Source organism: Mustela lutreola, chromosome 11 (assembly GCF_030435805.1).
Source record: "Mustela lutreola isolate mMusLut2 chromosome 11, mMusLut2.pri, whole genome shotgun sequence".
Lineage (NCBI taxonomy): Eukaryota > Metazoa > Chordata > Mammalia > Carnivora > Mustelidae > Mustela > Mustela lutreola.
In genome coordinates, this window is record NC_081300.1 from 4,509,985 (window position 1) to 4,534,058 (window position 24,074).

Consider the following 24,074-nt stretch of genomic DNA (forward strand, 5'->3'; position numbering starts at 1 on the left):
ACAGAGACTTCCTTGAATACCCTTCCTTGAACAGTTACATCAATTTGTGCCTCACCAAAAATTCGCCACAAGGATGGGAGAGTTTATGTAGTGGTTGGGAGTCGGCAGGGAAGGAGGGAAGAAAAGGGGCGGAGGAGGGTGAGAGCACTGGAGACAAAGTTTATTTCTTCTGTGATCTCGTGCCCATGGCTGCCCCTGCTTCTTGTTCTCCATCTTCGTTTTACGGGATGAATCGGACTTGTGTATCCCTGGTGAGCCAGTGGCCTCTGTCTTCAGTAACATGCCTCTGTACGAGTGTGGACGCCTTGTTAGAACAATTACTGATGGTCACGAGAGCATGTTCTCATTGAGTGTTAAAAACAGCTAATTATTATTAATAGCTCTTGGGCCACTTGCTGTTTGATACAATGAACTGCTTTATTCTCTTTATTTGTAAAGAAATATTTAAATTTTGGTACAGAGTATTTATCGTATACAAAAGAATATTGTTTCATGTCTTTAAGAACACAGACCTGGCTTTTTTAATGGGTCTTATAAAAATATGTACTGAAATATTAAAGTTGGAGTAGACCTTGAGATCCAAGAAAGGCAGAATGCAGATACAGAAGACTTAACATGTCTGTGTGGTCATAAAACTGATATAATTTGTTCTGTGTTTTCTGGTATTTGGAGCAGGATGAGAGCAGAGGGAGGGAGGTGGAGTAATTCTGCAGAGAAGCAACGCTCTATCCCAGCTCTCGTTGTCACACACAGCGTCTCTGGTGGGACTTTATGTAGGGCAGACTAAGCTGCGGAACAGACCATCCTAAATAGCATTTTAGCTGCAAATCGGGGACAGATTTTTTTACAACAACCAGAGGCCAAAGTTGTAGCTTCAAAATGAGCTCCAGGCCGTGATTCTGTAGGTCACTAGACTGACATGACTGAGGAGTGCATGTTTCCAGCAAAATGGCTGTATCTGAAAATGAGGTTTCGAGTCCTTGAGGTCAGGCCTGGACTGCATGTCCCCGCACACCGTCCCCCCCGCAGTTCCTTCTCCCAGCTGGGCTCCGGGGGGAGGTGGAGTGGGGGTCCGCGGCTGAGCCCTCTCCCACGGGCCAGCTCCGGCTGGGTGAGGACCATTTGTACTTTCCTGTTCCTAATTTGGGCTTCGGTATTAGGACTGAGGTGTCCTCAGAGTTCCTAAAGGAGAAAAGTTGAAGTAAGTGATTTCCTTCCTGTCCCTTGTGTTCGCCACGCAGATCGGGGATTTCCCTCAGGCATCTGAGCAGTGTTAACTAGTGAAACTATAAAACATGTTTTAAGAAATTGCTCTCAAGATGTCAAAAACATTTTATGAACAAGGGTAAACTATAAAAAGGTTTCTTAGATACATGTAACTATTAAACACCAGAAAACAAAGTGGCATGCTTGTGGTGAAAATTGTGGAAACAGCCTCCTGGCCTGTCGCCCAGCCCGCCATCGGGGCACAGGTCAGTGAGGAAGTGTCCCCCAGATCAGTGACTTTGTGCCCGGGACGGATATTAACGATCGTGGTAATGACAGAGGGAGGAGCTGCCTGTGGCGCCGTGTTGTCGAACTGCCGTGTGGTCACGCGTGGGCTCCCGGAGGGCCTCCTGCTTTATCGTGCCCAGAGGGGTCTTCTCCGTCACAGGAGCACGGGGGCGTGAGGGCCGCCAGCCCATCCTCGCTGCCCGGAGGCCATTCAGACCAAACATATCTGTCGCCTGAGTGACTACAGTCCAGTGTCAGCAACTCGTTATTTTATGTGGGCGATTACTCAACTGTCAACATTTAAAAACATCACATCTTTGCTGATGAGTTTTCTTTTTCTTTTTTTAAAGTTAGATTGTGACCTCAGAGGCGTAGTAGAGCTGCCTGCCGCGGCTGCTGTTAGTCCCGAGTCCACCCAGACCTGCTGCCCTCTGACTGGTCGCCGTGGGTTCACAGTCGCGGTGTGGACGGCCGGGGCGGTCGGCCTGCTGCAGGCTTCGGGAGAAGTCCATGTCGTCCGACCCAAACACTCTCATGCCTTCTCTCCATTCCTGGCGGAAGTGCTGAGGGATGGAGTTTCCTTCGGGAAGGCTTTTCTCATACCCGTCCCTTGTCCTTCCTCCTTCGTGCTTTGGCAGTTTTGGTGTTATTTTAATGTTACTTTCAGATCTGTACGGTGCTTGACATCCGTTGTGATTCAAGCTAGATATTTTAGTATAACTGCGGTTGTGCTTTGTGCAAGAATAGTGAAGCCCGCCGATGGGCGCGTCATGGGTTCTGGGTGTGACGGTGGCTGTGTCCCCACCCCGGCCCCTGGAAAGATGTCCTGGCGGGTTTGCTGGCAGTGCTGGGTGGTTGAAGGAGTCTGCACTTTGGGAGGAGCTCGACACCCCATGTGCATGAGGAGGTGGCCTCTGCGCTCTGTGAAGCAGGGCTTGGGTGTCCGTGGGGACTGGGGAGGGGTGAAAGAGCCCTGGGGCGGCTGCGTGTCCACCTTGCACTTCCCCAGTGTGACCCCAGTGTGACACACCCCCCCCCCCCCCCCCCACCGTGAGGAATGCCCCGAGGAGGGAGGGAGTAGCAGGAGGCAGGTGGAGAGGCGGGCGGGGGTGGGGGGGCTCACGAAGGGCCTCACATCCCAGGGTAGAGAATTTGGAGTTAAGTTTGTGTCCTGGGAGGCAGTTGGAGGGTTTTGGGCCGCCATGTGCTGGGTGTTCCGTGGGGTAAGAAGGGGTTGGAGAGCACGAGGCCTTTAGAACCGGGTGGGCGTCGGGAGCGCGCCCGGCGGGCGGCTGGGGGCCGGGAGCGGACAGAGGAAGCCGTTTCCTGGAGGGCACAGCGTTCTTCTGGAAGAGTTCTTACACCTGTTGACTGTTCCTCCGCGATGTCCTCCTTCACCTGCCTCTGAAGTGCTGGGGCAGCCCGGGGTGTCCCCTTCTCCTCCATGGTCCCCTCCTTGCTCCTGCTTCTAGCCGCTGGATTTCGACGAGGTTCTGAGGAACAGACCTGAGAGACTGCTAAGGCGCGCGGCTCACATGACGAAGGGCAGTGGGTCAGTGTGACTGATGGTGGCTGTTTATTCTAGAAGGGCTCAGCGACCTCAGCACAGACAGGCTTGGCTGTGGCTCCGCTGTTCTCCACTCCGGCGAGCCCTTCTCCGTGGTCTGTGAACGGCGGGCCCTCTCCTGCCAGAAGCAGATGGCGTGGTGGGTGGGCGTGCGCTGTTCCGGGACCCAGAAGGGCATCAGGAGCAAGGTCTGATGTTGGGCTCCTCCAGCTGTCTCGCCGGGCGACCCCCGCCTCATGTGCACGGGGGCTTTTGGCTCTGGGCCGCACTCTCTGCCGTCGGGGACTGGGGGTGGTTCCTGTGAGCTGGTTTTTCACTCAGGTCTCCTCCAGAGGGGGGAACCCTTTCTCATCACTCACTCAATAGACCAGCTCTCTCGCTCTCTCTCTCTCTCTTTTTTTTTAAACTTTTGGAATGTTTCTGTTCCTTTAGTTTCTTTCTGAGAAACACTTTTTTTGAGTTGGGACTCTTTGGCCTGATCATACTCAGGTCCATATGGTCAACGCTGTTGGCCACATCAAACCATGTGTAGATCTCTGAAAGCAGTGTTTATGCTGACATCTATAATATCTTTATGTCTCTCTCTATGTAGATATCTGTAATATCTGTGTGTCTATAGTTAGGTTGATATCAATGTTCATTTTATACAGATATCTAAGAGTAAGCATTTAAATTCCAATTAATAAAACACTAACACAGGGCACAAGTCATGGCAAATCATGAGCCATTCCCCATAAAACGGGAAGTGTTAGAGGATTTTAGCCTTGATACTGCTTCATCATTTCTTGGGAAGGATAATTAACTTTTGAGGCTATAATAAAATAGTATATGTAAACTGCCTGGATTAGCGGCTAGTAAAGAGAACATGTTAAAAAATAGAGCTAATATTACATACTCATGTTCATTTCATAGCAGCCTTAGTCACAAGAGCCAAAAGGTGGTAGAACCCGCTATCCGCCTGCAGCTGAACAGAGAAACACAGTGTGGTGTCCACTGCTGTGGACTGCTGTCCCGCCTTCCAAAGGAAGGAAATCCTGGCACATGCTACAACATGGACGAGCTTTGAGGGCACTATGTTACATGAAATAAGCTAGACGCAAAAGGTCTGATACTACAGGATTCCACTTACATGATGTCCCGAGAGTGCCCAGTTCACAGAAACATTGAGTAGAATGGTGGTTCCCGGGGGCTGCGGGGAGGGAGGGCTGGGGCGTTACCATTTCATGGGTCCAGAGTGTCAGGCTTGTAAGATGGAAAGAGCTCTGGAGGCAGACGGTGTGCCAAGGCTGCATAGCAGTGTCACATAATGCCAGGAAGCTGTACACTTAAAAATAGTTATGAAGGGGAAGATTTGTTGCATGTGTATTACCACAATTAAAAAATGTAAAACTGTAGCTCATTAATAATCATCATCAGCAGCATCTCCCCCTGACTCAAGTCCCCGTGGAGCAGTGACTCTTTGCGTGGCATGGTAGATGCGGCAGGTCTGTAAGGGACACGTTTCTTCTCCCCAGACCCTGCTTCTGCAGCGATGGGAGAGAGAGAGTGGGAGGTTAGCGCCCCTTCTACCTTGCTCAGTGTGGCTTGTGAATACTGCCTCCGGCAGCGGAGGGCTTGGCTTACCGTCTCTTTGCAGGCATGTAACGGTCACCTGGGCAGTTCTGAGCGGCCTCTGTCCCTGTCTCAGTGCTCTTTTGTTTACTGGAGACGCATTTATTGGCACTAGTGGCTGCTTGCGGTGGTGGAGGTGATGGGCAGCCTCCCGGCCGCCCTCATGACGCCACTGTCCCCTAGCGCCCCGGTTCCTAGTCCCTCCAGCGCTTCCTGATTTCCCCCGGTCCTGGTGCGGCCCCCCTGCTTCTGTAATGCTCTCCTGTTTTCTGTCCTCCCTGCACTTTCACTTCACCCTCCGTGGCAAGGCTTCATTTACACATTTGTGCGCGTGTCCGTTCGACCTGGAAATCAGGTCCAGCTGGTCATTTTGTCCTTATACTCATGAGTATTTGTGTTTATCTTATAGAGTTGTTCTATAATGGATGTAACCCTTTTGGATGAATATGGGAAGCCCTTTTGGTGTTTCAGTTCCCCTGTTTGCATGAGATCTTCTGGGCCCTCTGATGGGCCTAACTTCTTGGGACAAACTTACTGTGTTGACTACGTGGACTCGGAAGGAAAAGTACATGTGGAGCTGGTGTGGATCAAGGAGACGGAAGAATACTTCATCGTCAGCCTGGTCCTTTACCTGAGGACAGCAAAAATAAACCAGTGGTTTGGGACAGCGTACTAAGTACTGGCAGGAGGTGGCGAACTCCTGTTGCTGTTTGTTTGTTTTGGAGTGCTCACCCGTTGTGTTCTTGGTGTTGAAGTTGAAATAAAGCAGTCGTCTGTTTGATGCCTTCTTCTTTCACATTAGAAATTATGATTCCTGGGTCATTTTAAAAGTAATGCTTAGAGAATTAAGTTAAATTTTTAAAACAAGAAAATAGCATGTATTTGTATAAAATAAGGGAAAAGATATTCTCTTCTGCCCTTACAATTTAAAAGACAAGGAATTCTGCTTAAGCATGTGATCTTGTGATACTCTGTGTGTGATCAGTGTGTGTGTGTGTGTGTGCACGTGATGACTCTATACATGTGTGTATGTGCGCACATGTGTCTGTGCATGTGTGCGTGATTACTATGCACATGCGTATGTGTGTCATATGTTTGTGTATATGTTTTTGTGTGAGTGTGTGTGTGTGTACATGTTGTAGAGATAGAGGATTTTTTTCTTTATTGGCTAGAACCCCAAATGAAAAAGTGCACTTAAATATGAACTTCATGTGTCCATTAAAATGAGAAAGTGCTGTGTTCATGGCATTCAGCAGCCACATTAGTATTTAGTGAAACTAAAGTCAAGTCGACAAGTGCCTATCTCCTGAGGTAACATGTATCTGAAATCATCAGAAGAAACTGTTATTGCTTAAAAGAACAAAGTGCGATACAACTGCACTGAACACCCCCAGCCGGATATTGGTGGAGACCCGGGAAGGCTGAATTAGAGGGGAGCACATCCTCTGTGCAGGTGTTTTAGGACAACTGAGAGGTACTTGGCTTTCAAATATGGGGACCATGCATCTGAGCGTGCGTGCTTTTATTTTAGGGATTTGGTTCTAAATTTGTTTTAAATTGTACAGATTATTTTTTGATTACCTTTTTATCTCCTACTTAAGGTTACCCTCGTAAGTGATTTCTGAAATGCCGTGTTGCTTCAGGGCGCGATGGGGGACTTGTTGGTGTGTGTCGCCTCCTCTCTATTTCCCTTCTCATCCTAAGCTATCAGATCAGCTCCTCCCTTGAGAGGTGTGTGTGTATGAGCTGCTTGAAGACAACAAGAAAAGATCTGGGACAGATATCAGGGTCTTCTTCAAAATCTATCTATTGAAGAAATGGGACAGTTCAAAGGACCCCTGCCCTGATGCTGTCCCTGCCGTCCTGACCTCAGGGACCTGGGCTGGAGCCCTGGGAAGGGAGAAATCTGAAATCTGGGTCAGAGCGGAGAACAGGGGCCATATTATCTCGTGGTACCACCAGAGGGGTGCAGAGCTCCTGCCCCACCTGAGTGAGCGTGGGGGATGGAGAGGCAGTGGCTGGAGTCATAGATTGGACCAGGCATCAGGGGAGGCAGTGGTGAAAACCACGCGTCACCTTCAGGTCGGAATTGGAAAACGACCACGGAACAGTGGGTGGTGATGCCTGGAACACATTGAGTTAAACTGTGGAGGACATAGATGTCCTGGAAATGTAGGAAGCAAGGCAGAGCCAGGGACAGAGTACGGTTCTCTTTGCCCCCAGGGGAACGCTATCTGGATGGAATGGGCAGCCAGGCACTTCCGTGACGGTGGAGAGTCTTGGGCCGGGGTGTCTTGTTAGAACTCTTGTCTATATGGAATTGAGTACGTGCGTAAGGTCTGCCGACCAGACTGCTAGGCCCGTGAGCAGGACCCTGCTGCCTTGTTTACTTCTTTCTCTCCGGATTCTAACAGGATACCAGTCTCGTAATACTCACGATGGTTGAAACCACAGAAATTATAAGGACTATACCCACAGCTACGGGAGCATGAAGGAGACAGGCATAAATTCTGATTTGATGAGTCTGGGAGCCCTACATGTCTGAGTTACCTCTGTGCGGTGTCGGAGGAAGGGGGAGCGCGGCCAAAGAAGGACATTCATGGAGTCATGGCGTTTGTGTCTTATCAGAACACCGTGGGTGCACCCCACATCACCAAATGGTGCCAGAAGACCCGGTCCTGCCCTCACCTGCCCTTCAGTGGGTCTGAGATCACGCTCAGCCATTTAAAGCTGTTTCTTCTCAAATTTGCCCCTGTATTTCTCAATAGTATTCTTCTGTGGCTGTTTCTGGAATTGGCAGTTTTAGACATCTATCGACTGAAGGTAGATAAAAGATAGCTTTCCCATTCCAGCCGCCACCTCTCTTGCAGCATGTCAAATGGGGCAATTTTATAGAATTTGTTATGGTTTGTAATTACAGCTCTGATACCGTTCCCTGCCGAGTCATAGAGAGTAATAGGGCACTTCTTTCTTTTACAACTTTTTATTTTTCTTGGATGAATAATTGTCTCCCTTTTTTCTTGCATGGCTTTAGTGAGCCTTGAATTTTCCAAGAAGTTCAATCTTTCATATGGTGGTCAATTTTTTCAGTATTTTTTCCTGAATCAATCATATCAAATAATGTACAAATTCTATTTTTTCCCCAGGCTATTTCATTTCCAGAGTTCTGCCTCTGTTTGCTTTAAACTTCTTTTTAGCTGGACAGCTCTCATCCTGGGATGTTCCTGTGGGAATTTTATTTTATGGAGTCTTGTCTTCGTCTTTCTTGATTTATATCTTTTTTTTTTTTTTTTTTTTACATTCTAAGAAAAGTGATGTGGGAGACACATTTTGGATCCGTGAATTCCTGAAAACGTCTGATGGATAATTTAATTGGGTACACACTGTAGGATGGCAAAGGTTTTCTCTTTGAACGTGAAGACAGTTTTAACATGTGCACATATCCTAGCCTTGCTGTGGATGGAGATCCTGCCTTTTTGATTGTTCTGCCTTTGTATGTGACCACCTGTTCTCTTTCTCTGGAAGCTTCCAGAATTTACTCTTCTTGCTTGGTATTTTAAAATTTCAAGATAACATGTCTTGGAGTAAATCTTTTTCATTTATTATGGGTCATTTAAAGAATTTTCATACTTCAATTATGGATATTTTTAAAAAGTATTTTCGGGTGCTTTGGTGGCTCAGTTGGTTGAGTGACTGCCTTCAGCTCAGGCCATGATCCTGGAGTCCCAGGATCAAGTCTCACTTTGGGCTCCCTGCTTGGTGGGGAGTCTGCTTCTCCCTCTGAGCTCTCCCCAGTCATGCTCTTTCTTTCTCATTCTTTCTCTCAAATAAATAAATAAAAGCTTAAGAAAAAAGTATTTTCTCTTTTTCTGTAGCTTTTATTGACCAACTGCCATCCTCTAAGTTTATTTTTAGTTTTTAAAAAAGTTATCTTCACCATTTGGCAAAACCAAAGTAGATTATTTTAATTTTTTTAAAAGATTTTATTTATTCATTTCACAGAAAGAGAGAGAGCACAAGTAGGCAGAGCAGCAGGCAGAGGGAGAAGGAGAAGCAGGCTCCCCACTGAGCAGAGAGCCTTACGTGGGACTCCATCCCAGGACCCTGGGATCTTGACCTGAGCTGAAGGCAGCCGCTTAACTGACTGAGCCACCAGGTGCCCCCACTCAAAGTAGTTTCTTATAGGCAAGAATCACCAATGGATGCAAAAATTTGTGGGTGAAAATATGAGGAACAACATGGGGACATGGTCTACAAGTGTGTTGCTGGAAGGTGCTTGCTGTTACAGAGGACAGAATAATGTGTTCACAGTGGAGGGACCTGGGGAGACAGTCCATTTTCCCGCTACTCCCCTCTGGCCAGATGCCTCCTCCACACCTTGGCACACCGTGATTGCATGCTCTGCCACAAGGAGACCCTTCTCATCCTGCCCATCCTCACCCACATCTCATGCCTCGGTGCCCCCCCCACCCCCCACTCCTGCACCTGTGGCCTCCTCACCCCACGTGGGCACGGAAACCTCGTGGTGCCACCATGTTATGAGATTTCAAGAGTCTTTTGCTGCTGGGACGCAGCATAGCAAGGCTTGGAGAGATGAAAGGCAGCTCCTCGTGAAGCTGGGCCGTGGGGGACATTGTGCCTGGGGACAGGGTGATGGCACACTGGCACTCAGGGGGCGTCTTATGAATGGAAAGCCCAGCAGGGATAGCTCATGTTTGAAAGCTCCTGGTGGGTTTGCAGGTTTGGAGAATCCTCTGGATGGGGGTTGTCCTGGTTGTCTACTGCCTGCACTGGGGCCATTAGGGCAGGTGCAGAGAGGTGCCAGAGTGTGAGAGCCCCTCTGCTAAGGAGGTTGGTGGTCTGTGGACTTAGCCTCCCAGGAATGGGACTCACCTGCCTCTAGCCTCAAGACTGGCTCGGGACAAGGGTTAAGAAAAGCCCCAGCCCCAGCCAAAACCAACCATTTGACAGCCACGTCTTTGCATGGATGTCCTTACCACCCTCCCTCACCGGGCTGCTTCAAGTGAGGAGCCCTCCCCATCCTGTCCGGAGTGTGTGGACCCTCCACCCGCCCACTGCATGTGCCTGCCTTGTTGGACCCAACTTCACAGCTGTTGGAATCAACAGTAGGGGGAGGGCAGATGTTTTTCAAGGGTTACGATATATAGGTGTGTGTCATAAATGCTCACACATTATGCCCAAGCTAAATAATAAAAATTTAAGGGGGCTAGCTATCTTTGTGTTGCATGTAGTGATATTAAGTTGCCAACACGTAAGATAAAAGCCTTTACTCATAATACTCCTTTGTCTGAGTGGAGGTCTTTTGACTGTCAAGTAGAGGGAGTTATGCTGGATGTCTTTTTTTTTTTTTAAGATTTTGTTTTAGTTATTTGACAGATCACAGATCACAAGTAGGCAGAGAGGCAGGCAGAGAGAGAGGAGGAAGCAGGCTCCCCGCTGAGCAGAGAGCCCGATGTGGGGCTCGATCCCAGGACCCTGAGATCATGACCTGAGCCAAAGGCAGAGGCTCAACCCACTGAGCCACCCAGGCACCCCCATGCTGGATGTCTTAAATACAATGAGGACGGACTCTCACGGAGTTAATGCAACACAAGTAACAGGTGCAAACTCTTAATTATGTGGTTGGCAAAGGAAACACGTGTGAGCTAAACCAAGGAAAGCATACCTACCACTAGTGTAGAATAAAAGGGACCTATTTTTAATTTCAGCTGTACTCCAAATGCAAAATCTTGCCTGTTCAAAATCAGACCAAAGATGTGACCAGCCTTCTTGAAGGTGATTTTTATATGTGACCTGACTCTTGTCTCATTGTCATTAACCTCTGATAAGTCTGATGGTAACTTGTAGAAAGAAAATGCACCCATGAGAAAGTCATTCTGCAAAAGGCTTCCTAATGCCCATAGCGTGAAGAATGCACCTTTAAAGAACTGGAAGTGAAGGTGTGGGTCCTACACACCAGAGTACATTTCGTTTGTGGAATATCACATCAGCTTTGGCGTGGGATGTCTTCGTAGTCTCCTGCAGCTTCGCGGAATAACATCTGGATTTCCCTTGAACTTCCACTGGACAAGACATGGGCCACAGAAACCCCTGAGGCTGAAAGCCACCTGCACTGAGCGCTGATCAGTAGGCTTAAGGACAGGGAACGAAAGGTGGACAGCGGGAGTCGCCTCTCCCGTGTTCAAGGCAGTGAGGTTGGCTAGGCTGCGGGTGAGATCGGGGAGGCTGCAGGCGAGGTCGGGGAGGAGAGGGCTGGTGTGGGCACAGCTATAAACAGCAACGAGCCCTGCCTTCAGCAGAACAGGAGAAACAAGGGGAATCAGGCAGGAACTCAGGCTCGCACACCCATCATTTCAGGTGTACATAAAATTATGTTTTGTTTCTGAAATGCATGGGGATGAGTGTGTGGTCTGAGAAAAGCAGAACAGTTGGATTTACCTGGGAGTGTCAGATTTTAAAGTCTTACCAAACTGTTCAACCCCAGCCTAGACAGCTGGCCTTTTATTAACCCTCTCATTCAACTTTTGGCCTCTTGGGGGTTATACACTGAACTTTGGGAATTGCCCTGAAGACAAATGTTTGTTAACTGGTTGACATATAATCATATGATTGAGTTACAGTAAAATGGGTATAAAGAGGATATTCGTTTTTATGTGTCTAATTCAGAAAAGTACCCATATACTTGAGATGAAACACCTATGCTCTCTTCCTGACTTGCCGTTGGCTGGGGAGGAAGTGAGAAATTCACCATGAAATAATAACTTTCATTTTTAAAAATTAAGAGCTTATTGTGTGCCAGGCACTGTGTAACAAGCTTTACCTCTATCTTTAAAATCCTTAAATACCTGGGACCCTTGGTGGCTCATTGTTTAAGCATCTGACTCTTAATCTCAGCTCAGGTCTTGATTTCAGGATCATGAGTTCGAGCCCTACATTGGGCTCCACGCTGGGCATGGAGGCTACTTAAAAAAATATCTTTAATGGCTAAAATTAACAAGTCAGGAAATGACAGATGCTGGCGAGGATGCCGAGAAAGGGGAACCCTCCTACACTGTTGGTCGGAATGTAAGCTGGTGCAACTACTCTGGAAAACAGCATGGAGGTTCCTCAAAAAGTTGAAAATAGAGCTACCTTACGACCCAGCAATTGCACTACTGGGTATTTACCCTAAAGATACAAAGATAGTGATCCGAAGGGGTACGTGCACCCGAATGTTTATAGCAGCAGTGCCCACAATAGCCAAACTATGGAAAGAACCTAGATGTCCATCAACATATGAATGGATAAAGAAGATGTGGTCTATATATACAATGGAATACTATGCAGCCATCAAAAGAAATGAAATTTTGCCATTTGTGATGACGTGGATGGAACTAGAGGGTATTATGCTTAGCAAAATAAGTCAATTGGAGAAAGACAACTATCATATGATCTCCTTGATATGAGGAAGTGGAGATGCAATGTGGGGGGTTTGGGGAGTAGGAAAAGGATGAATGAAACAAGATGGGATTGGGAGGGAGACAAACCATAAGAGACACCTACTGTCACAAAACAAACTGAGGATGACGGGAGGTGGGGGTAGGGAGAGGGTGGTGGGGTTATGGACATTGGGGAGGATATGTGATATGGTGACTGCTGTGAAGTGTGTAAACCTGGCGATTCACAGACCTGTACCTCTGGGGCTAATAATACATTGTATGTTTGGGGAAAAAAAATGTTTAAAACCCCTATGGGGTAGGTGGTGTACTAACAACATTGTACGATGAGGAGCTGTGGTTCAGGGGGATTACATGCCTAGAGGTGCACATCTGGTAACAGATTCACCTAACTGTTGCTGCATACTGATGCATACTCTGGGGCACTTACTTTGGGAAAGGCAAAACAAGACTTCTGGGAGACAAGTAAGGTGTCCTACAAAACTCAATAGCAAAAATAACTTGATTTTTAAAATGGGCCGAAGACTTGATAGGCATATGGCCAACAGGTGATCAGTATCACCAGTCCCTAGGGAAATCTGCATCAAAACCCCAGTGAGGGATCTTCTCACCCCTGGAAGGACAGCTGAAATCTAAAACCAAAGATAGTGAGTGTTGGTGAAGCTGCAGAGAATCGGGAACCCTCGTGCCCTGTTGGCGGGGATATAATATGGTGCAGCCACTGGGGAAAACAGGCTGGAGGGTCCTCAAAGAAAAGTGAAAATAGAAGTACCATACGATTCAGAGCTACCATCATCCCGCTTCTGAGTGAATATGCAAAGGCACTGAAATCAAGATCTTGAAGAGGTTTCTGCACCCACATGCTCATTACAATGGCGAAGATAGGGATGCAGTCCATCCACAGACAGGTGAATGGATGGAGGAAATGTGGTGTGTCATAACGTGGAAGGTTTATAAGACTTAAAACAGAAAGAAATCCTGCTATCCGTGGATGAATGCTGGAGACATTGGGTTAAGTGAAGGAAGGCGGTCCTAAGAGGACAAATACTGATGCGTCCACTTACTTAAAGTGTCTGAAATAGTCCAGCTCAGAAGAGAAGGGAGAAGAGCAGCCACCAGGGACTGGGCGAGAGGGGCCTGGGGCAGGTGTTTGGTGGCATAAAATTCCAGTTATATGAGATGAGTAAACCCGAGAGATCTGTACAACACGGTGTCTGCACTTCACAGTACCAGATGCTTCAATGTTTGTTGGGATGATAGGTCTCATGTTAAGGGTTCTCACCACAATTTAAAAAAAGTCAACATGGATAGTATTTCCATGTGGCAGCATCTCTGATGGGCACTCAATTCGGCACCATTCTTTTTTTTTTTTAAGATTTATTTTTGTTTATTTTAGAGAGACTGTGTGTGAGTAGGGGGAGGGTTGGAGGGAGAGAGACAGAATCCTTAAGCAGACTCCCCGATGATCATGGAGCCTGATGCGGGGCGTGACCCCAGGACCCTGCGATCCTGACCTGAGCCGAAATCTGGAGTTGGCCGCTTAACCCACTGAGCTAGCCGGGCGCCCCAGACACCATTCTTGTGTTCTTTGAGAAACAGGACCTTCTCTTATTAGGAAGCACACGCCCTCTCTTGGTAGCTTTTTTTTTTTTTTCCTTAAGATTTCTTCATTTGAGAGAGAGAGAGCACGAGTGGGAGGGGCCGAGGGAGAGGAGGGAGTCTCAAGCAGACTCTCTGCTGACCCCTGAGCCAAAACCAAGAGTCTGACACTTAGCCGACTGGGCCACCCGGGGTCCCCCCCCCCCCCCCATTTTAATAAACTCTTGCTGAGTATTCCTCTCCGTGAGGTGCCAACACCTGTGACTAAGTAAACTGTCAAGAAAAATGTGGCTCCTGGGTGACTGGTGGTGTATAGTGTGCGTCTGATCCCACCCGGCTCCACCTCTGCCGTTTTTAAAGGGAAACTGAGGCAAGTCCTAAAACATCAGCTGAAGGGGAGTGCGCTCTGTTACATCTGCTCAGGGGATTTTAGTCAGTCGCGGTGGCTGTCCCTGTGAGGAGCAGAAGTCATATCATGCGGTGTGTGTCCGGATGGGGCAGGAGGTGTAGACTCTGCCATTTCAGCGGTGTGATGTTTTGGTTGTGGAGATTCTCAGAAAAAGTTAGCCTTGGTGCAAACGGTAAGCCCAAAAGAAGACTGATGGTTGCCAAAACCTCACATAAAAACAGATCTGGAAGAAGTAATGAGCACGTAAGAAAATGCTTAGTGGCAAAAATGTTAAACAAAACCAAACAAACCACAAAAACAACAAACCAGTGAGTCAGGTTAGTGTTGTGAACTGTACGTGGAGAGGGTTTGGCTCTATCAAGAGGAAACAGTGCACACAGTCCCCTTACGCGGTCTAGAGAGCCCAGCAAAGCGCTGTGTAGGTTTAATGGCCTTTATTGTTGCTGTAATTCTGAGGAAAATGTTTTTATTGATAAATAGGGACTAAACATCCTCCGGGTCAAAATGGTGGGGTTAAAAACATTCTGTATGGATTTAAAATGTCAAGTACTTCTTAGCCTCAGTGTGCTTTAAGCTCACCAAAAATTATATATATATATATATTTTATAACAGGGACTAGATGGGAAAATGGACAAATATATGCAATTTGATTTGTTGAAGTCATGGAATTATGAGTACATTTTATGTGTAATTCTATTAATGTTGCTGTAATATAATAAAATATTTAAAAATCTGAAATCTAGTTTGCGGCTGCATGAACTCGGTTAGATTCTGATGCAACTAGACTCTGGAGCCTGCAATAGAAGTTATTTGATCTTTTATTCACATCCGGCCGACACCTCAGTAGTCCTCCATTGCCCCTGGTTCTCATGCTTTTTCAATACGTACCGATTTCTCGCCTTTGATTAGGGCATAAGAAATTGCAGTTGTCATAGAATGAGATACTAAGTGGTGTCTCTTACAGATTTACAAACCCTGACCGCCCATTTTCCCAGAACATGATACTTTCTTTCTGTAATAAGATTCTGTTGGCCACTGTTCCGCAACAAAATTGCTGATTTGCCCTATTACTCGTTCTGCTTAAGTGGAGTGAGTGGTCCTGCAAGAGAGAGCTGTTTCGGAAGCGGCTCTCTGAAATGGCTAAGTGATGTGTCTATTTACTACGTGCTCTGTGTGCAGCGAAAGTAGGCCCGCGTGATGCCCGGCCATAAATTGTAGGCTCTTCTCTCTTTCACAAGGAGATAATTATGGTACATTTATAACTATTTTTTACAGGGATCCTCAAAGATCTCCATAGGAGAAAGTCCCCAGATGGCAGAACTTTGTTTCAGTGGGAGAGGGCAGGGGAACAAAACGGAAAACCTTCCACACGGTACGAGGAAAAGGTTAAGAGTTTCATTCCGGAGGCAGAGAGCATAATGTAATCTCATGGGTTTATGTTACCATTCACATTTATTCTTCAAGGGTATTATTAAATTAGGAAGTATAGCCATGCATTTTAGTCACTATGATTGATGCTAAAAACCTAATAGCAACAGAGAGCATTACTTCTGTGTATGGTGGCCTCCCCGCCCATCGGTAAAGCTGAGCTCTGTGAGGAAATTGTGAGGGAATTGTATGCTGTATGGGCTTGGAATTCGGGTGGAATACTGAGAATTGCCTTCGGTTCTTCAAACTGTGTTGGACTCCGAAAGCGGGGAGATCATTCTGTAGCCGATGAGCGTAAACTCTGTGTTTCAGACTCAGTGTGAGCCCTGGGGTGTTTAGATGTGTCAATTTTCCTTGATCTCCTGCAAATATGTCACATTTAAGTGGCAAGTTCTGGCTCATGCTTCACGGCACTCACTCTAAACCACAGATAGGAAACCTGTTTCCCCCAATGATGATCAGTTCTTCGAACAGGTATTGTGCACCTGTTCAGCGCGGGGCCGGAATCTGGGTGCTGTGGTTACCAAGATGACATGATACGCTCTCCACCTGGTAAAGCAGATCGCACAGCTCGCTCAGGCCTGGCTCCGGGCTAGGAAAGGATGGGAGATGAGGTCTGGCTGCTAGTGGAAAAGATGCCTAATTTTGTGTCTTTAGTAGCTGCTCCATACCTATTTGTTGACCTCAATTACAAGTGTGGGGAGCAAATTTGATCTTATCTGACATTACCCTCTAGCTGTGTGATCTCTGGGCTGAGAACTTATGCTAAAACGGCAGGTTTTCCACCTCTTCTGGGACTTTGGTCCCCTGGGAATTGCAATCTTAGATGGCACCATCTCATGTGACAGCAGTCCTTGGAAAATCGCCATACAAGGGAGGTGTATCTCCGGGGTCTGTGGTCAGTTGTGTTACCCGCCATCTGGAGCTAACTTAGGTGTTGCTGTGAAGGGATTTTATAGAGATGGTTTACACCTACAGTCATTTGACTCCGAGTAAAGGAGGTTGCCCTCCATTATCTCTGTGGGCCTCATCTGTCATTGAAGAGTAAAAACTGAGGGTTCCCAGAGGAGAAGGAATTTGGCCTCAAGACTGCACATCCACGGACCCTGTCCGACTTGCCCATCTGCGGGCCAGCCCTCACGAAGGAGGGAGCCATTTCTTAAAGTTAACTGTAGACAGGCCTACGTCCTGTTGGTTCTGCTTCTCTGGGGACCCTGACTGGCACACTGTCCCTCCCACCTGCTGGGTGGGTCTTCTCCTTTCTCTGTCATCCTTCCTCTGGCTGCTTGATGCCTACTTTGTGTTTCCTGTGCTTGTCAACCCCACCGCAGCCCCCCCGCTCAGACGTACATCCTCCCAAGGGCCCGTCCTGGGCTCTGAAGCTGCCGTTTTTGTTCAGAATCACATTGCCCACCCAGGAGGGCCTCAGGAGGGCATTGGGGGATTAGATGAAAGTGAGGGTTCACACAATGTAGCTCACGTCTGAATCGGGAGACTCGTTAAGACTCTGGGCCGCACCCCCAGAGTTTCTGGTTCACAACACCTGGAGTAGGGGGCATGAATCTGCATTTCTAATGGGCTCCCAGATGAGACCAAGGCTCTTCTCCCAAGACCCCACTTGGAGAACCTCTGGCTAGTCTGCTGGCAGCCCCACATAGCTGACCATGTCACTAGAGGATCAGGAACCCAAGCAGGGGACAGGAGACTCTTCTTTCAAGGATAGAGTGAGGGGGTAGAGAGGGTGAAGGGCAGGAAGATTGGGGCTGAGAGAGCAGGGGAGACCTGGCCTGGCGAAGGCAGTCTTGAGAAGGCCTAAGAAAAGAGAATAGAGGTTGGAATAGATGACTTGCATTATGGGACAAAGCCAGGGCATGTTTTTGTTCCTTATTCTAGCTCATCAGACTCTGTCAGTGCACATTGAATAGACATAAAAGGTCCTTCTTGAAAGTCACGACTAGATGTCAGACTCCTGAAGGCTTCTCCTATCTGCCCTGAAGCCATCAGGTGACATTTGTACATTTCCTCCCGAGAAACTGCTGCTAGCAGAAGGGACCTCAGAGGTATTCATTCATTCATATATTTATTCATCCACAAAACACTCACTCAGTAGGCTCCTAGCACATGGGATACATCGTTCGGTATATGCAGGGGATTGGCCTGTTCCCCCTTGTCTTCAAAACATGCACAACCCAGCCAGGGGGTCTCTTGAGATCTCTAGACTCAAAGGAGGAAGTCCGTGCCCTGGCTGAGCCAAGGAGTCTCCTGAGCCTTTCACAGTCTGATGGAGCAGCACTGGCTGCTCTAACGGGCCATCCCTGGTGGGGAATGTGCTGTCTCATTGGGTGAGGAGGCTGCAAGCAAATATCCCAGGTGCTTGATGTCAAGAGGTTAATGCTGCTCTCAGTCATCCCGTAATGAATATATACAGGGCTCTTTGAGTGGGCAGTTGAGAATCTGCATGCTCCAAAGGAGTGACTGAGTGATGGAAGTCAAAGCATCTTGTGTATTCAAGGCACAATGCAATGTGACGGACACCATCCCTGTGTGGATTTGACAGGAGGTAGGGGTAGGTGGGGATTCGGTGACTTGCAATGACAAACACACAATGCGGCTCGTACTGCACACTCCCTCTCCCCAGTCTTTCCCCCAGAAACATTAGCAGTATTCATTTTCTGGGAAAATATTCCCAAAGAGTTCTGCATCATAAATCAAGGCCACCAGGAATTCAGCCTCAGGTAGATAGCTGCATTCTCACTGTCCCACTGGTGCAGTGTGGAGTATGACAAATCACATGGAAATGAGAGGAAAAACTCCTTGTGGAGCTCATGGATGCCCTTAGAAAGTCCAGTAGACGACAAGGTCCAATTCTGAGAAACACAGGCGAAGCCATAGCTGTGACAGAGTGAAGAGAGCTGCTTTTCTTCAGGCCCCTTCTCAGGTTATTAAATCTAGCATGACAAATATTTACTGAATACATAGCAGGTACAAATTATTACCTGTCTCTACAACATTTACTCTACCACAGTCTGTAATAAAATTTGTCTGTGATTCAACAGTAATTGCCCTGTTTTCAACCTTCAATGTCTGTTTAACTTGAAGACATGCCTAAAATTTCAGAGCTCAAATGAAAGTTTCTGGACACCTGTCCATGCGGAAATTGAAACTCCCTGTGAATGAAAAATGGGTTCATAACTGTTTTCCACTTGCTGTACTGGAATATTGGAGCATTTTTCCGTATGAGAGGAAGTCATACGTTAGAGTGTTTACTGTAACCATCTGGGCATTGAAGGAGTGGATGCATCCTGGTTCTCGCTTCATGGTTCACTTTCACGGTGACTTCTAGGAGGTCATTTAGAAGGGAAGCTTGCTGACTGAGACAGCATGTTAAATAAAGCCCATAGAAGGGACATGTTGAATTGATGAAGCTTCCTTCTTCATTGAAGTTTGCCAAAGAGATTATAGGAACCAACTGATGTCATCCTTCTTGTGGTAGGCAGTCAACACATGTCCAACCCCAGTGAGTTAGTTCATCGAAGTGAGTGCGATTTTGTGTCTTCCTGACTTGACTCAAATAATTGAGCTGCAAATAATGAGATTAGGTAAGTTATTTTTAGAGACAAATGAATACTGGAAATTGTGCTCAAATTTCTGCTCACAGCACATTTTATGGTTGTGTGTCTGGAGAAGTGAATAGCTTGAGTTTTGGGGACGTAGCTTTGGTGAAATTCCTCAACCAGAGTCAGCCTCTGAAAAATACATGTGATTGGAATGGAAGTCACCTAAGAAACGTTGGGATAAGCCCTCTTTTAGCAACCTGTGAACCTTACAAATGATAATTCACTGCTTCTGTCATTTGCAGAACTATCTCTTAGCCAACCAACTCTGCAGACAGTGTGGCGTACAGAGGATGAGACTAGGAGTTGGGAGGGCCTGTCTGTCTCTGAGAAGTAAAAAAGAATTGGGTAGTTAAACACTGACCTATGACGATGACCTTTTCACTTACTATGCTCTATAGCTTAAGATACAAGGTCAAGATCAATTGAGATCATGTGGTACTACCATTTAAAACAAAAGCCAAGAAGCAGCTAAGGGGCATGACAAATAAGAAGTCAAGTAATTGATAAATGACTCCTGCTTGAAAAGCTAATGAGATAATTATCCTAATTGCATTCCTACAATCTCTCAGAACTTTAGGGTTTGGTGAAAATAGCCTGGTCTACTTTCTTCCCGTAGAGAGAAGTGACCTTTCTGTGGATGTTGGCAAAAATTTCATTCCAGTAGCCAGTGGTCAAGGAAACAATGAAACACCTGTTTTCAGGCGACCCCGAGAGCAAGGATTTGGCATAAATGTACTTGCCTTCCCAAACTGGGGACAACACAGGGTTGGGGCTTCCTTAGGGCAAGGTGCCCATACAAAGGCAAATCTATGTGCTCTAATAATCCTCCCTATACAAGCATTGTTTTTATTTTAAAAGGTGCTATATGATATCCATTTTCCTGTCCTGATATACATGTTAGCGAGCCTGACTTGTGACATGCTGGACAGGTAATTAGGACACGAGGGTGAGGCTGCTGCCCCATCCAGTGCCACTTCACCTTAGAAAAGAATGCCCAGAGGCCTTATTTTTCCCTCCCAAAATTGAAATAGGCTTCTTAGGTTGTCATGGACTACAAAAGCAATGCACGCTTCTTGTAAGAATCTTCCAAAGTACATAATGACATACAAAGGGGAAAATAAAAATCACCTTTAAAGGATGTAGATGTAAATGATATTAACAATGGGAAAAAAAGGACGAGAGGACTGATGTGACGGAGATTGAAAATATGAGAAGATCATGAACTGATTTATTCAATGGGAAACAAAGAAAACTAATGAGTTTTTAGGAAAAGCACAACAAAAATTGATTTAATGAGAAATGGAACATGTGAATAAAATAAAATCATTAAAGAAATCCAATAATCAAAAACCCGTATTAAAAACAAAACCCTCACTATGTTTAAAGAATTTAAAACTGATTTCTCACTTTATGTTGACTAAGGACCAGATAATACCAACATTTTACCAACTGTTCTGGAGCATATGAGAACAGAGTGTTTTCCTTCATTTTTAAAATAATTTAAAAATCTTTTTAAAATTTTAAGTTATAACACACATAGAAAAACTGCTTGAAGAAAAAGTGTACAGATTGATGGACTACTATGATTCAAAACCTTGCAATACCCTCCCCCCCAGTACTGGCCTCGCCCCACAGGTCCCCAGGTGACTTTCCAATGAAAACTCTCTCTCTTTTCTCTAAGGGCAACCACTATCCTGACGTGTAGGTTATCACATCCTTATTTTATTTCCATATTTTAACAATTTAAGTATGCATTCCTAAATGCCTTAATTTTCTCCATTAATGAACTTTGTATAACTGTTTTGGATAAAAGTCTGAGGTAGTGCAGGAAGGCTGGAAAAAGGGGAAAAATGATTAGAAAGGAATACTCAAACTGTTATTTGCAGATGATACGATTTTCTACATCAAAACTCCAAACTAACCCATTGGAAGAGTTTTAAAATTGGAGACCTCATCAAAGCTTCTGGATATAATACCTATGTGTAAAAATCAATTTCTTTTAAAGACCAATTATTAGAAACTTTAACTAAATAATGTATTATTTATAATTGCCAAAAAACAAACAAACAAAAAAATCCACCAAAACCAAAACAAACAACTCTATGGCCCTTGGGAACAAACTCAACAAAGAATTTGTAAGACCTTTATGGAGAAAACATACAACATTCTCAAAAGACATTAAAGAAAATATAGAGTTACCATTTTTGTAGATGGAAAGACTTACTCTAAAAATGCCAGTTCCCAATAAGTTACAAATGCAATCTAATTGCAACCTCATTGCTAAAATGTTTTACACTTAATAAGACAATTAAAAAGCCATATGAAAAAACTACAGGATTAAGAATTAAGAAGACGAAGAATTTTGACAAAGAAGCCAACAGACATAATTTGAAGACTTATTTTGTAATTAAAACAGTATAAATTAGCTCAAGGGTAGAATATTGATTTACAAACACACGAAGTTGGGAACCCAGAAAGAAAATCATACATAATGGAAACAATTTATGGCAAGGTAGAACTGTGATTCAAATGCGAAATGATGGACTTTTCAATAAATGGTGCTAGGATTATTGGCCATATGCAAAAGATAAAAATTAGACTCCTTATTTGGGAGAATGGACCCAAATAAATAAAATGAAAGAGGAAAGAGGAAAGAGGAAAGATCACAACCAACACAAAAGAAATACAAACAATTATGATAATATAATTTTATGCCAACAAATTAGGCAATCTGGAAGAAACAGGTAAATTCCTAGAAACATGTAAACTACCAAAACTGAAACAGGAGGAAACAGAAAACCTGAACAGACCCATAACTAGCAAATAAATGGAATCAATAGTCAAAAATCTCCCAACAAACAGGAGTCCAGGTCCAGATAGCTTTCCAGGGGAATTCTACCAAACATTTAAAGAGTTAGTGCCTATTCTTCTGAAACTGTTCCAAAAAATAGAACTGGAAGGAAAACTCCCAAACTCATTCTATGAGGCCAGCATTACCTTGATCCCAAAACTAAAAAACCCCACTCAAAAGGAGAATTACAGACCAATATCCCTGATGAACATGAATGCAAAAATTCTCACCAAGATACTAACTTAATATGATCCAACAGTACATCAAAAGGATTATTCACCATGACCAAATGGGAATCATTCCTGGACTGCAAGTGTGGTTCGACATCTGTAAATCAATGTGATACACTACATAAAGGACAAGAACCGTTTGATCCTCTCAATAGATGCAGAAAAAGCATTTGATAAAGTACAGCATCCTTTCTTGAGTAAAACTCTTCACAGTGTAGGGATAGAGGGAACCTACCTCAATATCATAAAAGCTGTATACAAAAAGCCTACAGCAAATATCATCCTCAATGGGGAAAAACTGAGTTTTTCCCCTTTAAGGTCAGGAAAATGACAGGGAAGTCCATTCTTAACACTGTTGTTCAACATAGTCCTGGAAGTCCTAGCTTCAGTAATGAGATGACAAAAAGAAATACAAGGCATCCAAATTAGCAATAAGATGTCAATCTTTCATTCTTTGCAGACAACATGATAATGTATATAGAAAAACTGGACGACTCCACCAAAAGGTTGCTAGAACTGGTACAGGAATTCAGCTAAGTTGTAGTAAATAAAATCAGTGCACAGAAGTCAGTTGCATTTCTATACACTAACAATGAGGCAGCAGAAAGAGAAATCAAGGGATTGATCCCATTCACAAATGCAGCAAAAACCATAGGATACCTAGGTATAAACCTAACCAAAGAGGTAAAAGTTCTGTGCTCTGAGAACTATAGAACACTTATGAAAGAAATTGAGGAAGACACAAAGAAATGGAAAAACATTCCATGCTTATGGGTTGCAAGAACAAATATTGTTAAAATGTCTATACTACCCAAAGCAATCTACACATTCAATGCAATCCCTATCATTTTATTTGTTTTATTGACAGAGAGAGATCACAGGTAGGCAGAGAGGCAGGCAGAGAGAGAGGAGGAAGCAGGCTCCCTGCTGAGCAGAGAGCCTGATGCGGGACTTCATCCCAGGACCCTGAGATCATGACCTGAGCCGAAGGCAGAGGCTTAACCCACTGAGCCACCCAGGTGCCCCTAAAATCTTTTTTTTTTTTTTTTTTTTAAAGAGTGAAATATTGCCATTTGCAGTAATGTGGATGGAACTAGAGGGTATTAGGTTAAGCCAAATAAATCAAAGAAGGACAGATACCATGATTTCAGTCATGTGTGGAATTTAAGAATCAAAACAGATGAACATGGGGAAAGGGAAGGAAAAATAGGATAAAAATGAGAGGGAGGCAAACCATAAGAGACTCAACTATAGGAAACAAATAGGGTTGCTGGAGGAGGGTGGGTGGGGGGCATGGGGTACTTGGGTGATGGGCATTAAGGAGGCACTGGATGTAATGAGCACTGGGTGTTACATGTAATTGATGAATCACTAAATTCTACCTCTGAAACTAATAATACAGTATTTATGTTAATTAAATCAAATTTAAGTAAATAAAATAAAATAAAATAAAATAAAATAAAATTAGACTCCATACTTCACACCATACACAAAAATACATTCTAGGTAGACTAAAGACATAAAATTTCAAATTTGAAATGAAAATATCCGAGAATATCTAACTGCAGCATAGGGTGGGATTTTAAATAAAAAGACAAAAACATCACAAACCATGTAAGAAAATGTACATCAGATTGACTACATGTAAAGAAAACTTCCATTCAAAAACAAGTGAAAAGACAAACCATGGACTGAGAGATGCTTGTAAAACATATAACTGTTGCATGATTAATATCCGGAATGTATGAAAATTTCTTGAAAGCAGTAAGTGGAAGACTCAAAACTCACTAGGAAATGACATAGGATATTA

The 24,074-nt window shown here is 45.0% G+C and overlaps 1 protein-coding gene across 1 annotated transcript in view; it reads left to right on the forward strand.

Annotated features, from left to right (window-relative positions):
* Positions 1-5,453, forward strand: part of FBXO15 (F-box protein 15) — a 44,518-nt gene extending 39,065 nt beyond the window's left edge. The window contains exon 13 of the mRNA XM_059140562.1: positions 5,082-5,453. Coding sequence (XP_058996545.1) covers positions 5,082-5,348 — 267 coding nt within the window. The 3' untranslated portion in view covers positions 5,349-5,453. The remainder of the gene's footprint in view (positions 1-5,081) is intronic.
* Positions 5,454-24,074: the final 18,621 nt, after the last annotated feature.